The sequence below is a fragment of the Hemiscyllium ocellatum genome, chromosome 48 (genome assembly GCF_020745735.1).
Source record: "Hemiscyllium ocellatum isolate sHemOce1 chromosome 48, sHemOce1.pat.X.cur, whole genome shotgun sequence".
NCBI lineage: Eukaryota > Metazoa > Chordata > Chondrichthyes > Orectolobiformes > Hemiscylliidae > Hemiscyllium > Hemiscyllium ocellatum.
The window spans coordinates 12334650-12359190 of record NC_083448.1 but is presented as its reverse complement, the minus strand read 5'-3'; the positions used below and the strand labels follow the sequence as shown (position 1 = coordinate 12359190).

The window sequence follows — 24541 nt, the reverse complement described above, 5'->3', positions numbered from 1 at the left end:
GCGGAGCAAAGCAAAAGGCAGAAAGCATTGAAATATGAGAGCTTTGAATATAACCTGATAATTTTAAGCATAAGGTGTAAAAATGAAGGTTGTGGAGAAAGCAGATTGTGTGTGTTACAAAATAGTTCACACATTACCGATGTGTGACCGGATCGGTCTTTTACTTACTTCACAAATGCAAATCCTCAAAGCCAAGCAATCATCTCATTTTCTGAGTCTAAAGTAATTCATCTGCCAAATTGAAGAAACACTTCTTTGTTCCATGCAGCATTATTTGTGCTGTATTGTGTACGATGACCACCTCAGTGGAATTGGCAACATGTTGCTCCCTGTTTGACCTGAACCTGTTTAACGAGGAGCATTCACATCATGACCATTTAAAGCCTGCCTTTCGTCAGTCAGTGTTTGTCACAAGAAAGTTAATGACATCTTGTGTTTCCTATTTCTTTGATCCAATGGTTAGTGATGCTAGATATTACTCAAGACAGTTAGCCACAGACAGGACCTAGGGATTCAAGGCTGGTTGTCACAAGGTGATAATGGAGTGGGAAAGTGAGGTGCAGCAGAGATGCATTCAACCAGTTTGTGCATTTGTCAATTGGCAGATCTTTTGTGACAAGAAGCCTTCCAGATTAATTTTCCGATCTTTCTTTGTGAAAAATCAGTCACAGTGAATGAATCTTTTCTTACCTTTTGATATTTGTACGAAGATGACCAGGTGTGTCACAAATTTGTTTTCCTTATTCGTTCATGGCATGTGGGTTTCATGTAGTGGGGCCAGTATTTCTTGCCCATCCTCAGTTGCCCTGAAGGTGATGGTGAATTGCCTGCTTGAGCTGCTGCTATCCATTTGCTGCAGGTGCACCCACAATACTATTAGGTAATGACATATCTTTGAACCAGTGGCATGGAGGGAACTGCAATATATTTCCACGTCAAAATAATTAATGGCCGAGTAGGGAACTCGTGGTGCTGAGCCCTTGTCCTCCTTAGAAGTGCTCATATGTTGGAAGGTGTTGTTTGAACAGCCTCAATTATTTTTAACAGCATATCTTGTAGGTGATACACTATAAAGTCATATCAGTGGGGAGGTGTTGTGACTGTGGTGTCAGTGAGCTTGTGTTAAGCTGCATGAGTGTTGTTGGAACTGCGGTCATCCCAGGACAGTGGGGAGTCTTCAGTCGTGAATTGTGCCTTGTAGTTGCTGCTGGATTCCAAGCCTTTGATCTGCTAATGTAGCTACAATCACTGACAAGTTCACGATGTTGATCGTGGAGGTGAGATTATGATAATGCCAATGTCAATGAGTGATAGCTCGATTCTTTTTGAGAGAGATAGGCATTGCTTGGCCTTCAAGTGGCATGACTGTGACTTGCTTGTCTTGCTCTTGCTGCATTGGATCATGGACTGTTTCAGTATGAGTGTTCTGGCATATGGTGCTAAAAGTTATACAACCGTCAATGGAAAATCCTCACATCGCATGTTACGATCGAAGGAAGGTCCGTGATGAGGCAACTGAAGATGATTGGAACAAAGACAACGCTGATGAATTAGTTATTATGCTGCAGTGATAGTGAAGATCTGCATGGGGAGGAGGGGTATCTGTCTGTTTTGCAATCAGTCAATAAACACTGGCAATCTGTCTGGTCTTTAAGACTTCACAGTTTATTACTCCCAGCCAGGCATAGATCACACACTTGCATGTTTCTCAGAGGAACTGCGTACATGGCTTAAAACAAAGACATTTTAATACTTTTCTTAAAGAGAGGTACAGGCCATAATTGTACATAATTACCAATTAATTAACAAAATGGTTTTATTGACAGCAACTCAACCCAATGATATTTCTGAGAACTAACTTTGTTTTCCAAAACTTAAGCCATTCTTATCTCATGAACTGAGTTTTTGCACCTGCGTGTGAAGATCAGTTAGGAGAGCCAGTAGTGTCTTAACTAGACGAGTTCTTTATATGCTGTAAAGGAAGCATTGTCTGCTATTCTTTGAGACAGACTGTGTGGCCAAGTCAATTATGCAGCTATAGCAGTGTTAAAAGCCATTTTATGCAGCTTTAAGCAAAATTGTCAATTTGTAGCCAAGAAGCCATTTTATTTACAGCTAAATTAGTAAGAATATGTATTAAGTGGTTGTCTTTGACAACAACTAGTTACCTCAGCCTGTATTCAGGTTTTAAATTCTCACTAGTGTCCCTACCTCTGAGCCAAAAGGCCCAGGTTCAAGCTATCTGCTCCAGACGTGTTTCAGAACATGGCTGAACAAGGTCATGTAAAATCTTCGAGTAAAAAATGAGGTCTGCAGATGCTGGAGATCACAGCTGCAAATGTGTTGCTGGTCAAAGCACAGCAGGCCAGGCAGCATCTCAGGAATAGAGAATTCGCCAGGCAGCATCTCAGGAATAGAGAATTCCAGGCAGCATCTCAGGAATAGAGAATTCGCCAGGCAGCATAAAATACCTACTCTGAGGAATTCCTCAAGCAGTGTCTTGTAGCCGCAAGATATGGCTTCCTCCTCATGCTCGACCTCCAGCATGGCAGACTTCCAACAACCAAAAGGGAAAGTGAAAGCAACAGGGAGTATGGCGTTAAATGGAAAGATAAGCAGCAGGATAGCATGTGTCCAGGCGGATTTAAAATTGAGGCAGAGAATGCAGAAAAAAGCAAGGATAACTTAAGACATCATATGACTTCCAACATCTCTAATGATAAGGAAGTTAGCATTAAGGCACTTTACCTGAATGCTCGTAGCATTCATAACAAAGCCGATGAACTAATGGCACAGATAATAGTGAATGATTATGATGTGGTAGGCATCACAGAGACTTGGTTACAGGGGGGTCAGGACTGGCAGTTAAACCTCCATGGTTTTTCAACTTATCGAAAAGACAGAGAGGTGGGCAGAGGGGGTGGGGTTGCCTTGTTAGTTAAGAACAAAATTAAATCAATTGTATTGAATGACATAGCGTCGGATGATGTGGAGTCTGTGTGGGTGGAATTGAGGAACCACAAGGGCTAAAAAAAACCATAATTGGAGTTGTGTATAGACCTCCTAACAGTAAAAAATGAGGTCTGCAGATGCTGGAGATCACAGCTGCAAATGTGTTGCTGGTCAAAGCACAGCAGGCCAGGCAGCATCTCAGGAATAGAGAATTCGACGTTTCCTGATGAAGGGCTTATGCTCGAAACGTCGAATTCTCTATTCCTGAGATGCTGCCTGGCCTGCTGTGCTTTGACCACCTCCTAACAGTAGTCAGGACCAGGGACGCAACATGTACTGGGAAATAGAGAAGGCATGTCAGAAAGGCAAAGTCACATTGATCATGGGAGACTTCAATATGCAGGTGGACTGGGTAAATAATGTTGCTAGTGGATCCAAAGAAAGGGAATTCATGGAATGCTTACAGGATGGCTTTTTGGAACAGCTTGTCATGGAGCCCACAAGGGAGCAGGCTATTCTGGACCTAGTGCTTTGCAATGAACCAGACTCTATAAAAGATCTTAAAGTAAGGGAGCCCTTAGGAAGTAGCGATCATAATATGGTAGAGTTCAGTCTGCTGTTTGAAAGAGAGAAGGCAAAATCGGATGTAATGGTGTTACAGTTAAATAAAGGTAATTATGAGGGCATGAGAGAGGAACTGACAAAAATAGACTGGAAGCAGAGGCTAACCGGGAAGACAGTAGAGCAAAACTGGCAGGAGTTTGTTGGTATAATTGAGGACACTGTACAGAGGTTCATCCCCAAGAAAAGAAAGATTATCCGGGGAGGGATTAGACAACCATGGCTGACAAAGGAAGTCAGGAAATGTATTAAAGAAAAAGAGAGATCCTATAAAGTGGCCAAGAACAGTGGGAAATCAGAAGATTTGGAAGGATACAAAAACAAACAGAGGAAAACAAAGAGTGTAATAAGAAATGAGAAGATCAAATATGAAGGTAGGCTAGCCAGTAATATTAGAAATGATAGTAAAAGTTTCTTTCAGTACATAAGAAACAAACGACAGGCAAAAGTACACATTGGGCCACTTCAAACTGATGCAGGAAGCCTAGTGATTGGAGATAAGGAAATAGCAGGAGAACTTAACAAGTACTTTGCGTCAGTTTTCACAGTGGAAGACATGAGTAATATCCCAAAAATTAAAGGGAGTCACGGGGCTGAGTTGAGTATGGTTGCCGTTACGAAAGAGAGAGTGCTAGAAAAGTTAAAAAGTCTTAAAATTGATAAATCTCCTGGCCCCGATGGGATACACCCTAGAGTTCTGAGAGATGTGGCTGAGGAAATAGCAGAGGCATTGGTTGAGATCTTTCAAGAGTCACTGGAGTCAGGAAAGGTACCGGATGATTGGAAGATGGCTGTTGTAACCCCCTTGTTCAAGAAAGGATCAAGACAAAAGATGGAAAATTATAGGCCAATCAGCTTAACCTCGGTTGTTGGTAAAATTCTAGAATCCATCATTAAGGATGAGGTTTCTAAATTCTTGGAAGAGCAGAGTCTGATTCGAACAAGTCAACATGGTTTTAGAAAGGGGAGGTCATGCCTGACAAACCTGTTGGAATTTTTTTGAAGAGGTAACAAGTAGGTTAGACCAGAGAAACCCAGTGGATGTGGTCTATCTAGACTTCCAGAAGGCCTTTGATAAGATGCCACACGGGAGGCTGCTGAGCAAGGTGAGGGCCCATGGTGTTCGAGGTGAGCTGCTGGGATGGATTGAGGATTGGCTGTTTAACAGAAGGCAGAGAGTTGGGATAAAAGGTTCTTTTTCAGAATGGCAGCCGGTGAAGAGCGGTGTCCCGCAGGGTTCAGTGTTGGAGCCACAGCTATTCGCATTATATATTAATGATGTGGATGAGGGGACTGGGGGCATTCTAGCAAAGTTTGCCGATACGAAGTTAGGTGGACGGGCAGGTAGTACTGAGGAAGTGGGGAGGCTACAGAAGGACTTAGACAGGTTGGGAGAGTGGTCCAGGAAATGGCTGATGGAATTTAACGTGAGCAAGTGCGAGGTCTTGCACTTTGGCAAAATGAATAAAAGCATAGACTACTTTCTAAATGGTGAGAAAATTAGTAAAGCCAAAGTACAAAGGGATCTGGGAGTGCTAGTCGAGGATTCCCTAAAGGTAAACATGCAGGTTGAGTCCGTGATTAAGAAAGCGAATGCAATGTTGTCACTTATCTCGAGGGTTGGAATATAAAAGCAGAGATGTGCTACTGAGACTTTATAAAGCTCTGGTTAGGCCCCATTTGGAGTACTGTGTCCAGTTTTGGTCCCCACACCTCAGAAAGGACATACTGGCACTGGAACGTGTTCAGCGGAGATTCACACGGATGATCCCTGAAATGGCAGGTCTAACATATGAGGAACGGCTGAGGATCCTGGGATTGTATTCGTTGGAGTTTAGAAGATTGAGGGGAGACTTAGAGACGTACAAGATAATACATGGCTTGGAAAGGGTGGACGCTAGGAAATTGTTTCCGTTAGGCGAGGAGACTAGGACCCGTGGACACAGCCTTAGAATTAGAGGGGGTCAATTCAGAACAGAAATGCGGAGACATTTCTTCAGCCAGAGAGTGGTGGGCCTGTGGAATTCATTGCCACAGAGTGCAGTGGAGGCTGGGACACTAAATGTCTTCAAGGCCGAGATTGATAGATTCTTGTTGTCTCGAGGAATTAAAGGCTACGGGGAGAACGCTGGTAAGTGGAGTTGAAATGCCCATCAGCCATGATTGAATGGCGGAGTGGACTCGATGGGCCGAATGGCCTTACTTCCACTCCTATGTCTTATGGTCTTATGGTCTAACCACTATCATCTTCCTTTATGTCAGCTTTGACTTAAGTTTAATTTGGATACCAAACAATTCACAATTGCTTTTTTGATGCAAATGTGTCACTTTTTGATCAAAATGTCTAACTGCTGCTTTGAAACTCTGCCTGAGTCCATTCAATTTATTTGAATTTACTTCCAATTTAACTGCAATGCAGAATCCACTTCCTGTTTTGCCTTTTGTGCCCTCCATTCTTGCTCTGCCACTTTATTCCAATAGGGATATTGTTCCATTACAATCAAAATTTTTGTCCTTTTTAAATCACACATGTGATAAGATCATTAGGTACTGCAAATCGTAACTAGCACTCAGGCCATTTCTAACCCATCTCCCAAATATTTGAATGTCATCTGGATAAGTTGACAATCATTTGGGGTCCTTAACTAGAGGAGAGTACAATTACCACATTCAAAACAGGTTTGGGCACATATGTGAATGGCCAAGATTTAAACACAATAAAAACCGAACCAAGTGCAGATGCTGGTAATCAGACACAAAAGCAGAAATTGCTGGCAAAGCTAAGCAGGTCTTTCAACATCTATGGAGACAAATTAGATTTAACGTTTTGGGTTCACAGAGGGATAGAGGCCAAACACCGAGAAGTGGAACTATTTCAGTTTAGGAAATCTGGTCCACACAGACAAGTTAAACCAAAGAGTCTGTTTCTCTGCTGCATGACTCTAACTCTATAATCATCTATGTGAACACAATGTACTAAAATTCAGATATACATGTTATGCTGTCAGTAGTACATGGTGAAGTCATTTTCTTCTGTTTTTCGATCTGTCATGAGTTTTTTTTTGAGAAAGTACATACTCTCACAAGTCAATGACCAAAGAAGAATTAGGTCTGCAGGTGAAGTTTGGGGTATATACCCTTTTATGCTAACTTTCGCAGGGATATATTTGAATAAATAGCTTCCTCTGCTCAAACCTGTTTAACGTTCTCAATTATTCAGTATCAAATACAATCAAATGTATTGATTACATATGTCAATCACACCTGCAATGAGTAACAGATGACGATTATTTCAAAAACGTATAACTGACTTCAGATTAATTGCTTCAATCCTCTAGCGATAGAGTGCATTATATTGTGGGAACTGATCCATTCCCGAATTCCATCATGAATTATGAACTCTGCTCGAAGATATAACGGGTTTATTCATTATATTATATAGTGTATAGTAGATGAGAAAGCACCCTATTATACATGTAGGCTGGACCACTGCTTTTTAAAAAATGACCATGAATAAATGTCCAAAGCCTGTCATACAAAAGATCACAGAGTTGAAAAGAGTATCTAAGATGTTGATTAATTTATTAATGTTTAAACATTGCTAGATTGTAAAAGGAATAGCAAGGTTTTTAAAAATCCGCAATGTTTCAAGTTTTTCAAAGATTAGGGTGAGTTTTCATTTAAATGCATTGAGGAAACATGTTTTAGTGACAAGAGCAAATTCAGAAGCATAACGAGGGAACTATCAAGATGGCAAAAGGCTGGAGGTGACAGGAATCAATAGTCATAATTACAACTCTTGCATATTTCTTCCAGGAATTGGAGGTTCAGCAGAGCTTGCTCAAATGTGCAGTAATGTTCACCTGCTAGATGGACTTGAGGTGTCAGTTAAAGAGAGTCCACTACCATTTCTTCAAATAAGAAGTTGCACTGCAGCGAAGAGTTCTCAACACATCACCATGCCACAAGGGACACATTCATTGAACTCTCATGTTTTAAAGAATGATTAAGTAGTAGTTGAAAAGATAATTTTTAATTCCTTGTAACACCCTTGAACAAATAGCACTTTTGCTTAGAAATGCACCATTATCCTCACACCTGAAAAAAAACAGGGTGAAGAAGTGTGGAAAACCAATGAGAAAAAACAAGCTGTCAAGCTCTGCTATTATCAAGAACAGTAAGACTTGGTGATTGGGAATAAACGTGAATTATTTTGTTTATATCTTTAAGGTTTCATGAGGTGTGTGATAAGAGCCCAACACCAAATGAAGGATTTGATTAATGAGACTAATGTGAGGATTGTTCAACACATACATGATAAATCCTTAATCACTGCATTTGTAGTTCAACATGGTCACTGAGCAAGTATGGATTGCTAATGTTGCTCAGTAATGACTTGAGATCAGTTGTTGGTTTGGTTTAAATTTTAGACATGTCCTCCCCCCTCACCACTAACAGAATACACCGTGACTGAGTCCTCACTCAATTTACCCAGTTCCAAATCCTTTTGCAATGACTGGACTGCCCACTGCCTACTCATCCCATTCACAATGACACTGTCAGTTAAGTTGTTCACTATCACAATGTGAACAGAAAGGAGAAATCATAAGCAGATATTTGAGAAATTGTGGAAATCCAAAGTGTTCAGCTACTTGCAACATATTTACAATTTCCTAAGATGTCCACATACACATTCCGAATGCATGATCACGATACGAAGTCCAAGTGGAGAGTTGAAGTATCTGCCAGCAAAAAACAACCGTTTTGACCTGGGGAGAACACTTAACGATAAAATGACATTAGAAATTTGTCCATGTATTAAAAAAGAGAAATGAGTGCCATGTAAATAACATCTATTAGAATGGACTCTGAGTGGAAATGTAAATATTACATATCTGTTAAATAATTCTGCTCCCAACCTAGGAGCAAAGGCTCTGTTTTCAGTCAGCTGACTGTATTATCTTTAATGCATTCCATCATTAATGGACCCATGTCCCTTAATATTTTCTGATATTCCATTAATGCTTGACCGTAAGTGTCACGCTCTGTTACAAAGGACCGGAAGAGGTTTATAGGCTCTGCATACAGAAGCATTTCTGGAATTCCCATTTGTTTAGGAAATGTTTGATTTCCGATCATAAATCGGGAGAGCCGTTTCTCATCCAAGCATTTTCCAAGATACTTCAAAATGTCTCTGAGCCGATATTCCAGGTGACACTCATGCCAGTTTGAATATGGCTGACTTAACAACAGATGCATCAGGACAGTCTTAAAAAAGTAGGACCCAAGAATGTTTCGCTGATCTGGAGAGCTGCGCAGCTTTTCAGTTAGAAAGATCAATATTTGAAGGCACTTTAGGTGACAACTGTTTTTGGGAACGCTTTTTGCCATGATTTTCAGAAACCTGTACTCGCAGACAGCACAGGATATGTGCCAGTAGGTAGTGGATGGCACTGTATTCTTGGTGTAATCAGGAAAGCTCGATACGAGATAGACATCTGAATCCTTCAGCCTCACAGCAGGGAAGGCTTTAATGTAGATGTTTCGTCCCGACTGATACTGGACTTTTAAACCACAGCAACCAGTAATATTGTGGAAGGAAAGATCAAAGTCATACTTATGACAAACATTGTTCCAGGATTTTGCTAGTGCGACCCTGAACCATTTTAGTACTTTCTTGTAGTCCAAATACCACTCGGAACACACAATAGAAGCCAGGCAATTTGCACGAACATCAGCTTCAAACCTTTTACTGTGAATAAGACAAAGAACATCACCTTCAAGTTCAGTACTCTTACACAGGCAGCCCAAGTCAGTGCTGTCAGGTGTTACCATAACAATCCGGCCATAACTTTGCTTATCAGGTGGGAGGTCACAGCAACAGATCTCTGGTTTAAAGCAATATCCATCCTGAAGAAAGATTGGAACCAAAATATCATATACAGAGGGTGTCTTGCAGCCCCATTTCTCAAACTGACTACCGATGCCAACACAATCTTCAAGGATCAGCTCAGAATCCCATTGGCAAATATTCCTGCAGGCTTCCAACAGATTGTCGACAAAGCTCTCGACAAATTCACACGTCTGCATTGGCTCTTGGCTCACGTTCTGAATACATACATTGTAAAACTGGTCCAGAACACATTTATCAGGAATATTCAAAATGTTGCTGTATATTCTTTGAGGAAATTCATTTTCCTTCTCTCCTTCCTCCTCCTCTTCACTGTTGTAGTCCTGTGGTGTATGTGGCCACGTGTCCTGTCTCCACAGTTCCAAGAACAGAATTGTGACCATCAAGAGAATATTCCAGGTGTTCCAATCGATCGGTGTTGAGTTTTCTGCTTTTACGAGTGTACTGACCTTTATTTCCTGTTCAGGATCATTCTTCTCATCCACTTCTTTCTGGAGCCGCTCCATTTCCAGCTTATACTTGCTCTCCTGCTCCTTTATCCTTGACTGAACCTCTTCACTCTCAACTTCATCACTCAGGAGGCGGGGGTGGTACAAACTTCCTGTGATCACCAGGAGGCACACACTGAAAAGCCCGAGTAGTGCTGGCATCCTACAAACAATAAGCAGACAAAAGATTTTCAGAGGATGTGTACAGCACAAATTAGATTTGTACATCTATAAGAAGCTGAGGCCCCATTGAGCGGTCTTGTCAGGAATGCAAATAATTCCTCCTCTTCACTATTTCATAATATGCACCAGCTTCCTTTCCTATCCTATAATTGCCTCAAGCAATTAATAAATGCGGTGTACCGATGGTGTCATTTTAAGAGCTTGTACCAAATGTTTAAAGCCATCCATTAAAAATTAACTGCTTGAAAGCCACAGATGGCCCATGCAAATTTTTGCTATGGAGTGGAGTGACAAAGGTAGGAAAATTGGGTGTAAAAGGCTGGGAATATAAAAATGTGCAACACCCAGTGTGGAAATACACCGTTCACAGAAATGTTTACAAGTCCATTTACATATTTACAAATCCATTTGCACATTTCAGCATATCTGAATTAATCTGGAGTAATGTGACTTCAGGTTTGGTATATGTTGTGAGTCTGAGTTACTTTTGTACTGGACTGCTGGTTTTTAATTGAATACTGGCAACTCTAACAATTTGACATTGCACAATGTAACCTGCATGCCTCACTCGGTTTTTTTAACCTTCTGATCTGTATGTCCTCGCTGACTATGATCTACCTGAACTGTTTGTAAAGAAAGCTTTTCACGGTACTTAGGTCCATGTAACAATACATCAAATCAAATGGAAGTGTAGGGCATTCATGTTGTAAAGTTTTGCAAAGATAAGTAGTTGTCATGAGAAAATGGCAAGCTTTGATGCAAACAGCTGGGATAGGAATTAAGCATTTTTGGTGGTTTGGAGCTCCACAATTGTGAATTTTGGGGAAGGGACAAGATGGGCTAGAATTGGTATGTGAACGTTGATTTACAAACCAGGATTCTGTAGCTTGGAGAAAGCAAGCCGAGGACAGGATATCTAGGAACAAGACAGCAAAGGGGAGAGACCTGACAATAGAAACATGAATAAAATAGACAATAAATGTTGTACTGAAGATCAAGGAAGCAGGAGGCAGGAGGCAGAACTCGACAAGAAGCATCACCAGTCAGGCAGCAGGTATATGAACAGTGATCTGTCCAGCGTGCCCCAAATAACAGCAATGCATTCCCACTCCAATAAAAGCCATAGAAATCCTCAGAAAAAGCTATTATGGGGAAAATCTGAAATTCCTCCACTCCTCTGTTTTGATCCCTCCATCATCTGGGAGACCATTCTACTCTAATTAATATTGCAGTGACTTCCTATGAGATAAAAATTGTCCCAGCTGGAAAGATTCAACAATCCCAGAAAGAGTTATAGAGTCATATTGCATGGAAACAGATCTTGCGATTCAACCAATCTGTGCCAACCATAATCCCATACTTGGCAAAAGTGAGGACTACAGATGGAGATTAGAATCAAGAATGTGGTGCTGGAAAAGCACAGCAGGTCAGGCAGCATCCAAGGAGCAGGAAAATTGACAATTTTGGCAAAAGCCCTTCATCAGAAAGGGCTCTTGCCCAAATTCTTAATTTTCCTGCTCGTCGGATGTTGCCTGAGCTGCCATGCTTTTCCAGCACCATAATCCCAAACTAAACTATTCCCACCTGTCTGCTCCTGGCCCATATCCCTCCAACCGTTTGCTATTATTATCCTTATCCAAATGTCTTTTAAACATTGCACATTTACCCACATCCACTACTTCCTCAGGAAGTATATTCCACACGTCAACCATCTTCTGTGTTTAAATTGCCCCCTATTTCTTCTTTAAATCTTTCTCCTCTCATCTTTAAAATTTTCCCCCTAACTTGAAGTCCCCCATTCTAGAGAAAAGGCAACTACTATTAATCCTATCTGTACCCCTCATAATTTTATCAACTTCTGCAAGGTCACTTCTCAAACGCCTATACTCCCATGAAAAATGTCCCACCAGCCCCAGTCTTTCTTAATAACTTAAACCTTCCTTACCTGGCAACATCCTGGTAAATCTTTTCTGAACTCTCTCTGGCTTAATAACATCCTTCCGAGTCTGGGTGACCAGCACTGGACACAGTACTCACAAATAGGCCTCACCAATGTCCTGTATAACCTCAACATGACATGGGGAAAAAGAAACTACCTCAACATCCATCATCGTTCTGTCCTTTTGTAATTTAACACTTTAACTCCTGTAATGTATTTATTTGAAACAAAATGATTGGACAACCATATTCTCACCAAATCTTACAAACCTTAGTAAATTCAGCATTTATTGCAAGAATTTTGGAAGGGAGCACGAATGAAGTAATAAGTACAATTTTAATGGGGATGCATGAACACTGAGACCTGAGGATATCCACAGATAAATCTCAAGATGACCACAAACTTTCACCAAGCTGATATAAAAGCATGTGCGATCTGGTACTATTCACAGATGAATCGAACACAAAAGAAAGAAATTACGAAATCTCATAAGGTCCAGTATGACCTAACCTGCAGTAGCATGCTCAGTCTGAGCACCAAGCTTGAGGAAAGACATCAAGGGCCTAAGAGGGTACAGAAGAGACATAAGAACAGTGTTAGAATCCTCACTGATTTTTTTGTTATTGTCATTTTTTTTTCAGTTTTGGTTTGGAGCTGTGAACTGAGAGGTGAAGATATCCTTCGGACTGTGAGAAGCCAAAAACAAAAGAACAAAATTAACAAGCTATTGTTTGTTTCAAAGGCCAGGCCTGAAAGTTAATTGCAGGTTGGTTCTTCATAAAAAGGATTCCACAGATTCTTCACAATACCAGGGACAGACAAATAGATAGCAAATGTTTGGCCATTAATAAGGTCTTGACTTGTAAATTAGTGCTACCAAGTGTGCAAAGGAACATGGTGGTAACAGAAGTAAGGGCAATAGTTTGAACCGATGTTTGTGTGAAGTTTGGCTCTTGATGTTACAGGATAAAAATCTAAAAACTCCCTGCCTAACTTCCCCTTATCAGCTATTGCACATTCAGAGAACAGAAAGAAAGTTATAAGTATTACTGACATCCTCAGAGTGAACTCAAAATGTCACCCTGATTGTTTCTTGATTGGTTTTAAGGTGATATCAATCACATATGCCTCAACAACAACGCTTTGTGAAAACCAGCGAAGTAAATTGACCAGTTTTGTTTTTATCTTTCATTTATTCCTTAATTATATTTGATTCATTTTTTTTGTGTGTGAGGCTGAAAGCAAAGATTTTTGGATTTAAATCAGAGATATCAATTAAATTACTTTGTTGTTTAATTTTGCTCTGCTAAAGTATTAGTAATAAATACTTAAGCCTTTTGTTTACCCTACAAACCTGATGTCTATAATTATTCAGAATCTCAAATTGGTTATTCAAAAGCAATAGGTGTTGATTGAAACCTTTGGGGTCAATTTTGAGGGTCTTTGAAAGTTTTAAGTTGACTTTGTTGTGAATATAGAGATAGGAAGGTTGATTTGATTTGGCTGTCTCATGTTGTAATAGCAGTATCAGGGATGGGGGATTTCAGTTATGTGGATAGATGAGAGAAGCTGAAGTTGATCTCCTTGGGGCAGAAAGGTGAGGAGGTGATTTCTTTTGGGTTTCAAAATTGATTATTTTGCAAGTAAATAACCATCTTTAATGGTGAAAAAATAAGGATACACTGATATAAGGTGACGGGCAAAAATAAATCCAACGTCACACGATTAAAACTTTTTCTTTGACACAGATACTGTGCTTGGGATTGCACTGCCTGCACACATGATAAGAGCAGAGTCACGAGCAACATTCAAAGGTGAGAAAAATTTGGAATGGCAAAAATATAGATGACACACAAACAACAAAAAAAGGAATTAAGCAATCTGCAGATGCTGGAAATCTGAAATGGTGGACAAACTCAGAAGGTCTGGCAAAATCTATGGATAGAGAAACAGTTCACATTTCAGGACTGATATGACTCTTTTTCAGGACAAGCAGTCCTACTGAGGTTTTCCAAGAGAGTGAAATGAATTGGACAGCACTCCTTCTGTCCTCTATCTGTGTTGTCTCATAGTGAAATGACCAATAAAAATATATTCCAGCACTCTCAATATTCTTGCTTTAGCTTTAACTTCAGTGTTGTGTGCCAAAGAACAGCCAGATCTTTCTCTATTACCACCAGTTTCATTACTTTTCTCTGAAGATCAAAGGTATACAGGATTTACCTAATCAATATTCATAGCCTTGCCAAGCTGAGCATCATTTGCAAATGTCACTAGCTCAAAATCCAGCATTTATTGTTTTGCCTTAAGTAGCCTTTGCTCTTCCAATGACTTTACCAAATTTAAATATCTACCCATCACATACATTGAGATCATTAAAAATAGTGAACAACAACAGGGTCAAGGCAATCCTGCACCTCTGTACAACACCGTGAATTCCAAGCAAATTCACTCAATCTAGTGCAAAAGACTGGTATGAATACCAAAGACTTTTACCTTGTAAAAATGCTCTTTTTTTAGTCAAAAGATTTTAGAAACTGCTTGTCCTGAAAAAGAGTCATATCAGTCCTGAAATGTGAACTATTTCACTATTAGCTTGGTGAATTGTCAAAGTACAAAATCACATTTATAAGATGGAACTTTTTATTTTTGAAGCTAGATTGGCAATCCCTCATATTCCCCTTCTGTCCAGTGGTCAAAATTTGATTGTTTCCAGCATCCTTCCTGACACTAAACAAGTTCGTCAATAGCTGCAACCATCTTCTTTTAAAATCTTGAGACTACATGCACCTTCTTACAGTTGACCAACAAATTATGAAAGAATCAGGAAAGGGACTTGCATAAAACTTGTCTTAGCTTCCCAAAACCCTTTGAGTGGAAAATGTTCAATTCAGATACTGTTTATTCAAGGTTGCTAATTCCATTTAAAACAATATGTTCATCACAAACTGTAATAGAAATTGCTGGAGAAACTCAGCAAGTTTGGCAGTATTTGTGGAGGGAAGCAGTTTGAACAGAGTACAGTGGCCCATCTTCAAAGCTGGACTCAAATAATTAACTTTGCTTTCTCTCCAGAGATACTGTCAGACCTGCTGAGTTTCTCGAGAAACTTCTAATTTTTTTCAGAACTCCAGCATCCAGAGTTCTTCTTTTGTTCTGGTGTTTATCTCTAGTTTTTTGGTGCTAGTGAAATTTAGCATTGCTGGAGAAGGACATGTTGTTAAAGTTTATTATCTCACATTCATTAGGATAATTTCTGAGAAATACAACATAAAAAGGAAATTGTTGTTTATACTGTATGAAAGGGATGTGCACTTTGATTGGTAGATGCATTACAATAGAGAATGCACAAGTTTGTGATGATGAAGATGAACATCGAAGCTTAGATTACATTTGAAACCAGTCAGGTTGATTCTGATTGATCGAGGCATTATCCTGAAGAATGAACGAGGGAATGTTCATCGTCTATTTTGTTCAGTTGAAATAGACAAAGTGTGTGTCCATGTTCCTGCTGTTGCCTGGAACAGGACCCTGTGTATTACGGCATGTACACTCCAGTCTAAGCAAGCGTCATATACTGATTCAAGTTTGAGCAGCATGTGAAATTCATTTCACCCTTCAGGTATCCCCCACTTTGGGAGTTCGCTTTATGCCACTTCGCTTTTATGAAATACCTACATTAGTACCTGTTTTTGCTAAGCAAAAGAAATCCATTGAGGATTTTTACTTTTATGAATAAAGGTGAAATTTTTCCCATATAAAGAAATTAATGCTTCTTCACTTTACACCATTTCAGCTTAGGACAGATTTCTGAGGAAAGCTCTACTTTATGATCTTCAGGAATATATATATAAAAAAAATAACAGCCAACAGAAATGGTGTTCACCACTACCAATGCTGCTTTCAAATGAAAAAGCCATTATATCTTTCAAAGAAATGCAAAGTTGTAGGTGAATGTCAGTACCAGTCAAGAAGCAATGTTTGGATTCCTTAGTGCAGATGGTCATTGGCTGGCTCCAGAGCGGTGCAAATGTTACTTGTCACATGTCAACCCAAGTCTGGATATTGTCCAGGTATCCTTGGATATGTTTAAGTATTTAAGGAGCTACAAATGAAGCTGAACTTTGTGCAATCATCGGCGAACGTCCCAACTTCTGACTTGATGATTGTCTGAAGATCATCGATGAAGCAGCTGAAGATGGTTGGACATTAGCCGGCAGAGATGTCCTGGAGCTGAGATGACTGACCTGCACCTACCACAACTGTCTTGCTTTGTGCGAGGCATGACTAGAAGCAGTAATGAGTGTCCTCCCAGATTCCCATTGACTCTAATGCCATACAGTCAAATGTCAACTTGTTGTCACTGTTGCCTCATATCTGGAATTTAGCTCTTTGGTCCAGATTTTAATCAAGGCTGTAACAAGGTCAGGAATTGAATGGTCCTTGCAGACCCCAAACTGAGAATCAGCGAGCCAGTTATTACAAAGCAGGTGCTGCTTGATATTGCTATTGATGCCCCCTTCTATCACTTCACTGTCAATCTAACATAGGTTGGCAGGGCAGTTTATATTTGGCTTGTGTACCTAGAGGACATACCTAGATAATTTTCCACATCCCCAGGTTGATGCCATCTCATGAATTAACTGGGCTCGGGATGTGGCAAGTTCTGAATCACAAGTACAATTATTGACAGGGCCTTTGCAGTATCCCATACCTTCAGCCATTTCTTCATGTGACATGGAGTGAATTGAATTGGCTTAAATCTGGTCACTGTGATGCTGGGGACCTCCACCTGGGGCCAAGATAGGTCATCCATTTGGTACATCTGGAAGATGATCACTGCAAATATCTCAACATAATCTTCTGCACTTGTACCGGGGTCTTCTCCGTCCCTCCTCCTCCTCCCTCCCCCGCCCGCCAATTTTGCATATCATGTTCTAGTTAGTTGATTTCCATCTCCAACAAGAGAAATTGCCTTTGGACATTGTGTTGCCATTCAATCAGCTGAATCCCAACTCTGAACATCTCGGGGCTTTGGAATCATTTAATAGTCAGAAAATATACTATTCAACAATTTAAGATATCAGCTTTGTATTTCTAAAATGGATGGACGTTGATGAAAAAATAAATTTCAAAAAAAGCTTAAGTAAAAGCCAAAATGAGGGACACATTTTCAGGTCGTCTTCCAAACAGTCCAAAATTTACAAAACATTTTGCAACGCGAGGAGCAAAAAGCTGAAAAGTTGGTGGGAAATAAACTCGTGAAGAGACCGTAATGATTGGAATAGGAACGTCTGCAAGCATCATCCGCAACTTTTTCTAATCCTTGCTCAGATTCTCAACCAGAAGCACATAGCATATTAGTGAAATTCCTGGTCACACGATCGCTCCAACATGATTTTAGCCACAGGCTACAATCTTAAAACAGTACGTACAATCGTGATACGACTGCACGTACATCCCAAATACATAAATTGAAATATCCAACTATTAAGTTAGCTTAAAAGAAAAATATAATGAAATTACAGTCATACTCAGTTTTGTTTCTCACCAGTTTACCAAAACACAAAGATGAAAAAAATGTTGTGCAAATGATCATTGAGATTTTATGCGCAAAACAAAAAATAGTCTGTGGATTAAAATTGAGTAGGTAGATCTGGATTCGCAATTGGCTGGGATGTGACGAATGGACGCCAATGAAATACACAATGAAAATTGCTGTTTATCTCCAGATCCGAGAATTCGAAACGTGGAAAAGTGGTGAAGAGTGAACCTGGGACTTAAACTGGGCGTGAAAGAAATGAAGCCCCCAACCCGAGTTCCATTGGCTGTGGGCCAGCTCGCACATAATAGTTGTTCAAAGGTCCGTGTGTCTGGAATGTGAGGACAGGATGGTTCAGAGGAAAATGAAAGTAGGACAAACTTTCAGGCTGAATGCAAGCAAAAGCGGCGCTACTTTGGAACTAAATGTTTGCAATTTGGTCGGATGCAATTGCTATTGAACCTGAGGGTTGCGGTGGAAGCCAGGCCAGCCCTTACCTGGTCACTTGTGCCCCCGAGCCCGCTTCACATGGCGCTGGGGCCTCGCTGCACGGGCGGCGCTGCTTAGTTTAGGCTGCCATGTCTAGGAAGCGCCTCCTCTGCCTGTCCTCATAACGCTGAGGCGGGACAATACCTTCCCCTGTGACGCCACTAGCCAAGCCGGCCAGCTTGCTCCCCAGACAAGCTCAGGGATCATCGGTTTAACCTGTCCCCTGCAAGCAACAACAATCCGGCCTGCAAGGCAGGGTGACCGGCCACTCACTTCCCTTATTCGCATCAGTCGCCTCCTGCAGAATGTGAGCCACTTCCGGGTTTCAAAGTCAGCAAGATCACCATGGCTCAGACTGTGCTGGGACAGCTCCTGTTCGCTTGCTGCGTTTTGCCCGCACTGCACTCATTCGACCTAAACCAGAGACCCATCATCGGTGAGTCTTGAATATCCAGGCGACATTCAGCTGACAGCTTCCCTCTTCACATCTTTTAGTATTTCTTGTTAAATTCCTCTTTCTCACATCTTCTTTCTTGTTGAGAACTATTTTGAATTGCTCCTGATAGGACCAGTATTTTTGGTTTGTGCTAGTTTTCTCTCTCCGAGACAGCCGGAACATCCTCCTTATTACATGGATTGTTTTATTTGACTTGTGAGCGTCACCAAGACGGTTCTCGCCTTGTGTCCCGTCACTGAAGAGGAAGTATGACTGAAAAACACTAATGATCCGCTTAAACTCAGAGTTTGCAAGATCAAAAATGATTGCTCAATGATCAGCACCACCATTTCCTTAGAAACTGATGTAGTCCACACCCGAACTCTTCAAAACTGGACTACATTCGGGCTTTGGCTGTAACATTTGTGCCACATAAATGCCAGGAAATGACCATCTCCAACAAAAGAGACTTGTCATTGCTCCTTGACATTCAATGGCATTTCCTCACTTTTGCTAAGATGGCGGTGGACTCAGGTTTGTGAGCAAGGAGTCGGTCTGTTTTTGTTTTTCTTTTTCTTTTTTGGTTTCTTTTTTCTTTTTCTCTTGTTGCTTACCGCTTGTTGAAGAGTTTGTTTGCAGCAACAGCATCGGTGGCAGTGAGTGAGCCCAGTGTGGACTTGTGGTGGCATTGGAGTTTGGGTTCCTGTTGGCTTCTGAATCGATGAGGCAGTCCTAGCGCCGGTATGGCTGCTGCAGCGGAGACAGGTTTGGGTTTCCGGTGGCATCTGCATCCTCTGCAGCTTCATGGAGGCGAGCTTGGCCCCAGTACGAGACTCAGTGGCATCTGCATTGGCAAGGTCCATCAAAGAATCATCATGGTGCAGAAGAGTGGAGACTTTGGTTCCAGCAATGGGGCAGCGCAGGAAACGTGTGCCTGGCTACCAGACCTGTAGTCCATGGCAGAGTACTTAAGAAGGATTCTGAAGTTGTGCACGTTTTCTTCATTTTTCTGCCTTTACTTTTGATGTTTTGGTTTACTTTTCTGTGATTAAATATAGTATCACAGAGTGATGACACCATACAACACTCTTCATTGTGTTTTGTAACAAAATAAACATGACAATAAGTTAAATCAAATATTAATATCAAAAAGTTGAATTGAACTAGCATAAAAACTGTTGAATGTGTGGTGCTGGAAAAGCACAGCAGGTCAGGCAGCATCCAAGGAGCAGGAGAGTTGACATTTTTGGCAAAATCCCTTCATCAGGATTGGCTGCATGAGAACGTCATAGGTAAGGAGACCAATGACAAGTAACTGGTTCCCTAAACACTGTCCAAGACAAACCAACCCACTTGACTGGCACCACATTCACAAACATCATCTTGCTCCACCACCTACACATGGTAAAGTAGAGGTAAAGGAATGAAGTTGTTGTAAGCTTTTTAAAAAGTATTAATTGAGTTGGTTGACAGGAAGCATCTTACAAATGTTCTGGCTGGAGTCATGTTTCTCTTGGGTTATTTTGTGTTGACGAGCATTAATGGAACCGTCAACTGAATACAGAGATTCAGAAAGGTGTGGAGGAAATGGATATATGAGTGCAAATACTTGACAATTTCATGGAGGAGCCACTTTTAAGGACTTGCACATCTGCACACCGAAGTTGGTTTTCACCTCTTGAAAGTCTTACCATTTCTTTGACGTTCCTTTCATTCAAAAACACTTTGCTCACAATTCTCAACACAAAACTGAATATGCCACCAAACTGCACATCATACTCTCTTTTCTGTAGCCTCCTCAAGCACTGTGCGCCATTTTAGTCAAGTGATATACTTGGACTGGAAGTAATTCATTGAAGGTTCATTCGGTTTCTTGCTTGGGGGCAACAGACAAAGGGCTTGGCAATGTTTATGACTAAGTAGCTGCTTTCGCAGTGCAAAGCATAGTGAGATAGAACTGGCAGGAGAATGAAGTTTAGACAGAAGGTCAGCAGTGATTGCACTGAATAGTGGAGTAGGCATGAGGGACTCTCAAGTCTTCTGCTGTTGTTCATTCTATTGTGTTCTCTGAATAAACATTTCTGCACTGTGAGGAATTTATTTTATCTGATATTTTTGGGTCAGATTCTGCCTCCAGAACTGCAATGAGAAACTTACAGGTGAAGGTGAGGGGAGAAAGTTTGAAGAGAAAATGATAAATATTTTGCATCAGTATTTACTGTGGAAAAGGATGTGGAAGATAGAGACTCGAGGGAAATAGATGGTGACACGTTGCAAAATGTCCAGATTACAGAGGAGGAAGTGCTGGATGTCTTGAAAAGGGTAAAGGTGAATAAATCCCTCATCAGGTGTATCCGAGAACTCTGTGGGAAGCCAGAGAAGTGATTGCTGGGCCTCTTGCTGAGATATTTGTATCATCGATCGTCACAGGTGAAGTGCCGGAAGACTGGAGGCTGGCAAACGTGGTGCCACTGTTTAAGAAGGGCGGTAAAGACAACCCAGGGAACTATAGACCGGTGAGCCTGACCTCGGTGGTGGGCGAGCTGTTGGAGGGAATCCTGAGGGACAGGATGTACATGTATTTTGGAAAGGCAAGGACTGACTGGGGGTAGTCAATATGGCTTAGTGTGTGGGAAATCATGTCTCACCAACTTGATTGAGTTTTTTGAAAAAGTAATAAAGAGGATTGATGAAGGCAGAGCAGTAGATGCGATCTATATGGACTTCAGTAAGGCATATGACAAGGTTCCCCATGGGAGACTGATTAGCAAGCTTAGATGTCATGGAATGAAGGGAGAACTCGCCATTTGAATACAGAACTGGCTCAAAGGTAGAAGACAGAGGGTGGTGGTGGAGGGTTGTTTTTCAGACTGGAGGCCTGTGACCACAAGGATCAGTGCTGGCTCCTATACTTTTTTGTCATTTACATAAATGATTTGGATGCGAGCATAAGAGTTTCAGTTAGTAAGTTTGCAGATGACACCAAAATTGGAGATGTAGTGGACAGCAAAGAGGGTTACCTCAGATTACAACAGGATCTGGACCAATGGGCTGAGAAGTGACAGATGGAGTTTAATTCAGATAAATGCGAGGTGCTGCATTTTGGGAAAGCAAATCTTAGCAGGACTTATATACTTAATGGTAAGGTCCTGGGTAGTGTTGCTGAAGAAAGAGACCTTGGAGTGCAGATTCATAGCTCCTTGAAAGTGGAGTCGCAGGGAGAGAGAATAATGAAGAAAGCATTTGATATGCTTTCCTTTATTGGTCAGAGTATTGAGTACGGAGTTGAGAGGTCATGTTGCAGCTGTACAGGACATTGGTTAGGCCACTGTTGGAATAATGCGTGCAATTCTGGTCTCTTTCCTATCAGAAAGAAGTTGTGAAACTTGAAAGGGTTCAGAAAAGATTTACAAGGATGTTGACAGAGTTGGAGGATTTGAATTACAGGGAGAGGCTGAACAGGCTGGGCTGTTTTCCCTGGAGTGTCAGAGGCTATGGGGTGACCTTGTCGAGGTTTACAAAATTTGAGGGGCATGGATAGGATAAATAGACAAAGTCTTTTCCCTGGGGTGGCCGAGTCCAGAACTAGACGACATAGGTTTAGGGTGAGAGGGGAAAGATATAAAAGAGACTGAAGGGGCAACTTTTTCATGCAGAGGGTGATACGTGTATGGAATGAGCTGCCAGAGGAAGTGGTGGAGGCTGGTACAATTGCAACATTTAAGAGGCATTTGGATGGGTATATGAATAGGAAGGGTTTGGAGGGATATGGTATGGGTGCTGGCAGGTGGGACTAGATTGGGTTGGGATATCTGGTCGGCATGGATGGGTTGGACCGAAGGGTTTGTTTCCGTGCTGTACATCTCTGTGATTCTGACTCTAACTCTGTAATTCAGGCCATAAGACCATGTGAGATGTTGTGTTTTGAGATATTGTGTTATACATTATCTTTCCTAACTAACTCACCAGCTTGCTATATTCATTAATATCAGGTTCCTGTTCATTCAATCATAATCCTGTATTAACCCTTGAGTTAGAACACGGTTTCATTAATTCATTCAGAAAATAACAGTTCTGTGATATATTTAACTATGCAAATTTAAAACAACCCTTTGTAATCAGAGCAACTGTTTCAAAACCCATTACTGGTTTTTCACACCTTATCAGTCCTTGCTACAAGCAGTGTTTACCTCTGAATAAGGGTAGCATACAGAACAATACTATCCCCATCAAGTCTCAGCAAAACATTACAATATTAATCAGCCCTAACCAACCATCTCCTGAACGTGAAAAGATTCCCCAATTACAGTTATCTCCCGCTTTTTGAAAGTTCACTTTACGTCACTTCGTTTTTAAGAAAGACCTAATTAGTACCTGTTTTCACTAACTGAAAGAAATCTGAAGAGGATTTTCACTTTTAGAAAGAAAGGAGAATTTTTTCCCATGTGAATTAGTGCTCCTTCACTTTGTCACTTCAGCTTACAAAAGGTTTCATGGAAATGCTTTACTTTCAGGTAGCGGGGGATAGTTGTATGAAGTACCTGTGAAATACCTTTAAGAAACTAACTGACCAAAACAGTGCTTCCATGAAATTGCATGAATGAATGAAAGTCACACTGGTAAATAATAAGCAAAGCTCACAACCCAGCTGCAGAAATCAGTTTAATATCCTTTATTTCTTTATTAAGTACAGGAACAATTTCTACTTAGACCTTATAGGTCTAGTATTTTTACTAACATTTACGAACTTAAAAGACAAAAGAACTAACACCTCTTGGTTGTGCAAGCAAACAAAAGACACTCTTAATCCCACCTGAAGTAACAGCCAGCACTTTGCACGTTTTAACCCATCCCCTGTCTCCCAGGACAGAAGCCTGTGAAACCTTGGCAAACAGTAGATAAAAAAATGTAACACCAGAGTAATGAAATTTTAATACATGTAAGAACTGTGTGCAAAGGGACTTTTATCAGAAATGTATTTTGGAATTCTATTGTCACTTCAAGCTTGTGCTGTGATTGCTGAATAAAAGAGGCTATTTTTGCCACTCACCGGTCGTTATTTGAACAAAATCTCACACCAGAAGACATGGTAGCAGAAATTAGGCCACTCAGCCCATCATGTCTGCTCCACCATTCAAACATGTATCTTGCTTAAGTTTTGATCTTAGCTGTGTCCCACAGGCATATTGGTCCAGGAAACATTTGACCCAAATCTTCTTCCATATGGGAAATATTACATTGCTGCACCCTACGTGAAATATCTGGAGTCTGCTGGCTGCAGAGTGGTACCAGTCAGGTAAAATTCACTATTTCATAACTCTAATGGTGATAGCACTGTCTGAACAGGATAGAATTGAATGCACTATAGCCTAGTGACCTAACGTTGCTCCAACTCACTGCAGAGCACCTTAGATTCCTTGGAGATACCATGTTCATTTTAAATATAATATGTGTATGTTGTGGAACTGAGATTTATGTATTATATACTTTATGTATATATGTCTGTTCTCAGACTGACCAACAATAAGGGTACACCATTTCCTTAAACTCATAAAGGAGAAATTAGACAGCATTCTTTACATTAAAACAATGACTCCACTTAAATATATGTTTCATTAGTTATGAAACATTTTAAAAGCCTGTAAGTTTTCAAAGTGCCATTCATCACCATGCTTTCTGGAAAGCCACTCCATAGACTGAAGGCTGCCTAACACTTTCCATTCACAGGATACGGGCATTGCTGACAAAGCCAGCCTTTATTGCCCATTCCAGCTTGTCTTCAAAAGGCATTTGAAGTCGACCTCCTTGAGTATAACTGAGTGAACTACTCGGCTGTTTCAGAGGGCAGTGAACGGTCAGCCATATTGTTGCATGTCATGTTGGCCAGACTGCATAAAAACAGCAAAATTCCTTCCGAAAAGGACCTAAGTAGGTTTTTTAAGACAATCATATTGCTTCATGGTCATTTTTGCTGATCCTG

At 40.8% G+C, this 24541-nt stretch overlaps 2 protein-coding genes across 3 annotated transcripts in view; one reads left to right on the top strand and one right to left on the bottom strand.

The window, feature by feature from the left end:
* LOC132837015 (gamma-glutamyl hydrolase-like) overlaps positions 1–24541 on the top strand; it is a 55628-nt gene that overhangs the window by 15272 nt on the left and 15815 nt on the right. Inside the window, exons 2-4 of one of the 2 annotated variants that reach the window (XM_060856651.1) lie at positions 12736–12860; positions 13843–13908; positions 23743–23857. In XM_060856651.1, the coding sequence (XP_060712634.1) occupies positions 13875–13908; positions 23743–23857 (149 nt within the window). In that variant the 5' untranslated portion in view covers positions 12736–12860; positions 13843–13874. Of the gene's footprint in view, positions 1–12735; positions 12861–13842; positions 13909–17826; positions 18562–23742; positions 23858–24541 lie in introns of those variants that run through there. The other variant, XM_060856650.1, reaches the window with a different exon arrangement.
* Positions 7230–18416, bottom strand: LOC132837013 (inositol 1,4,5-trisphosphate receptor-interacting protein-like). Its single transcript, XM_060856648.1, has 2 exons — positions 18134–18416; positions 7230–10135 (listed from the first exon to the last, which is right to left on the bottom strand). The coding sequence occupies exon 2, from the start codon at positions 10132–10134 to the stop codon at positions 8518–8520; it is 1617 nt and encodes a 538-aa protein (XP_060712631.1). The 5' UTR covers position 10135; positions 18134–18416; the 3' UTR covers positions 7230–8517.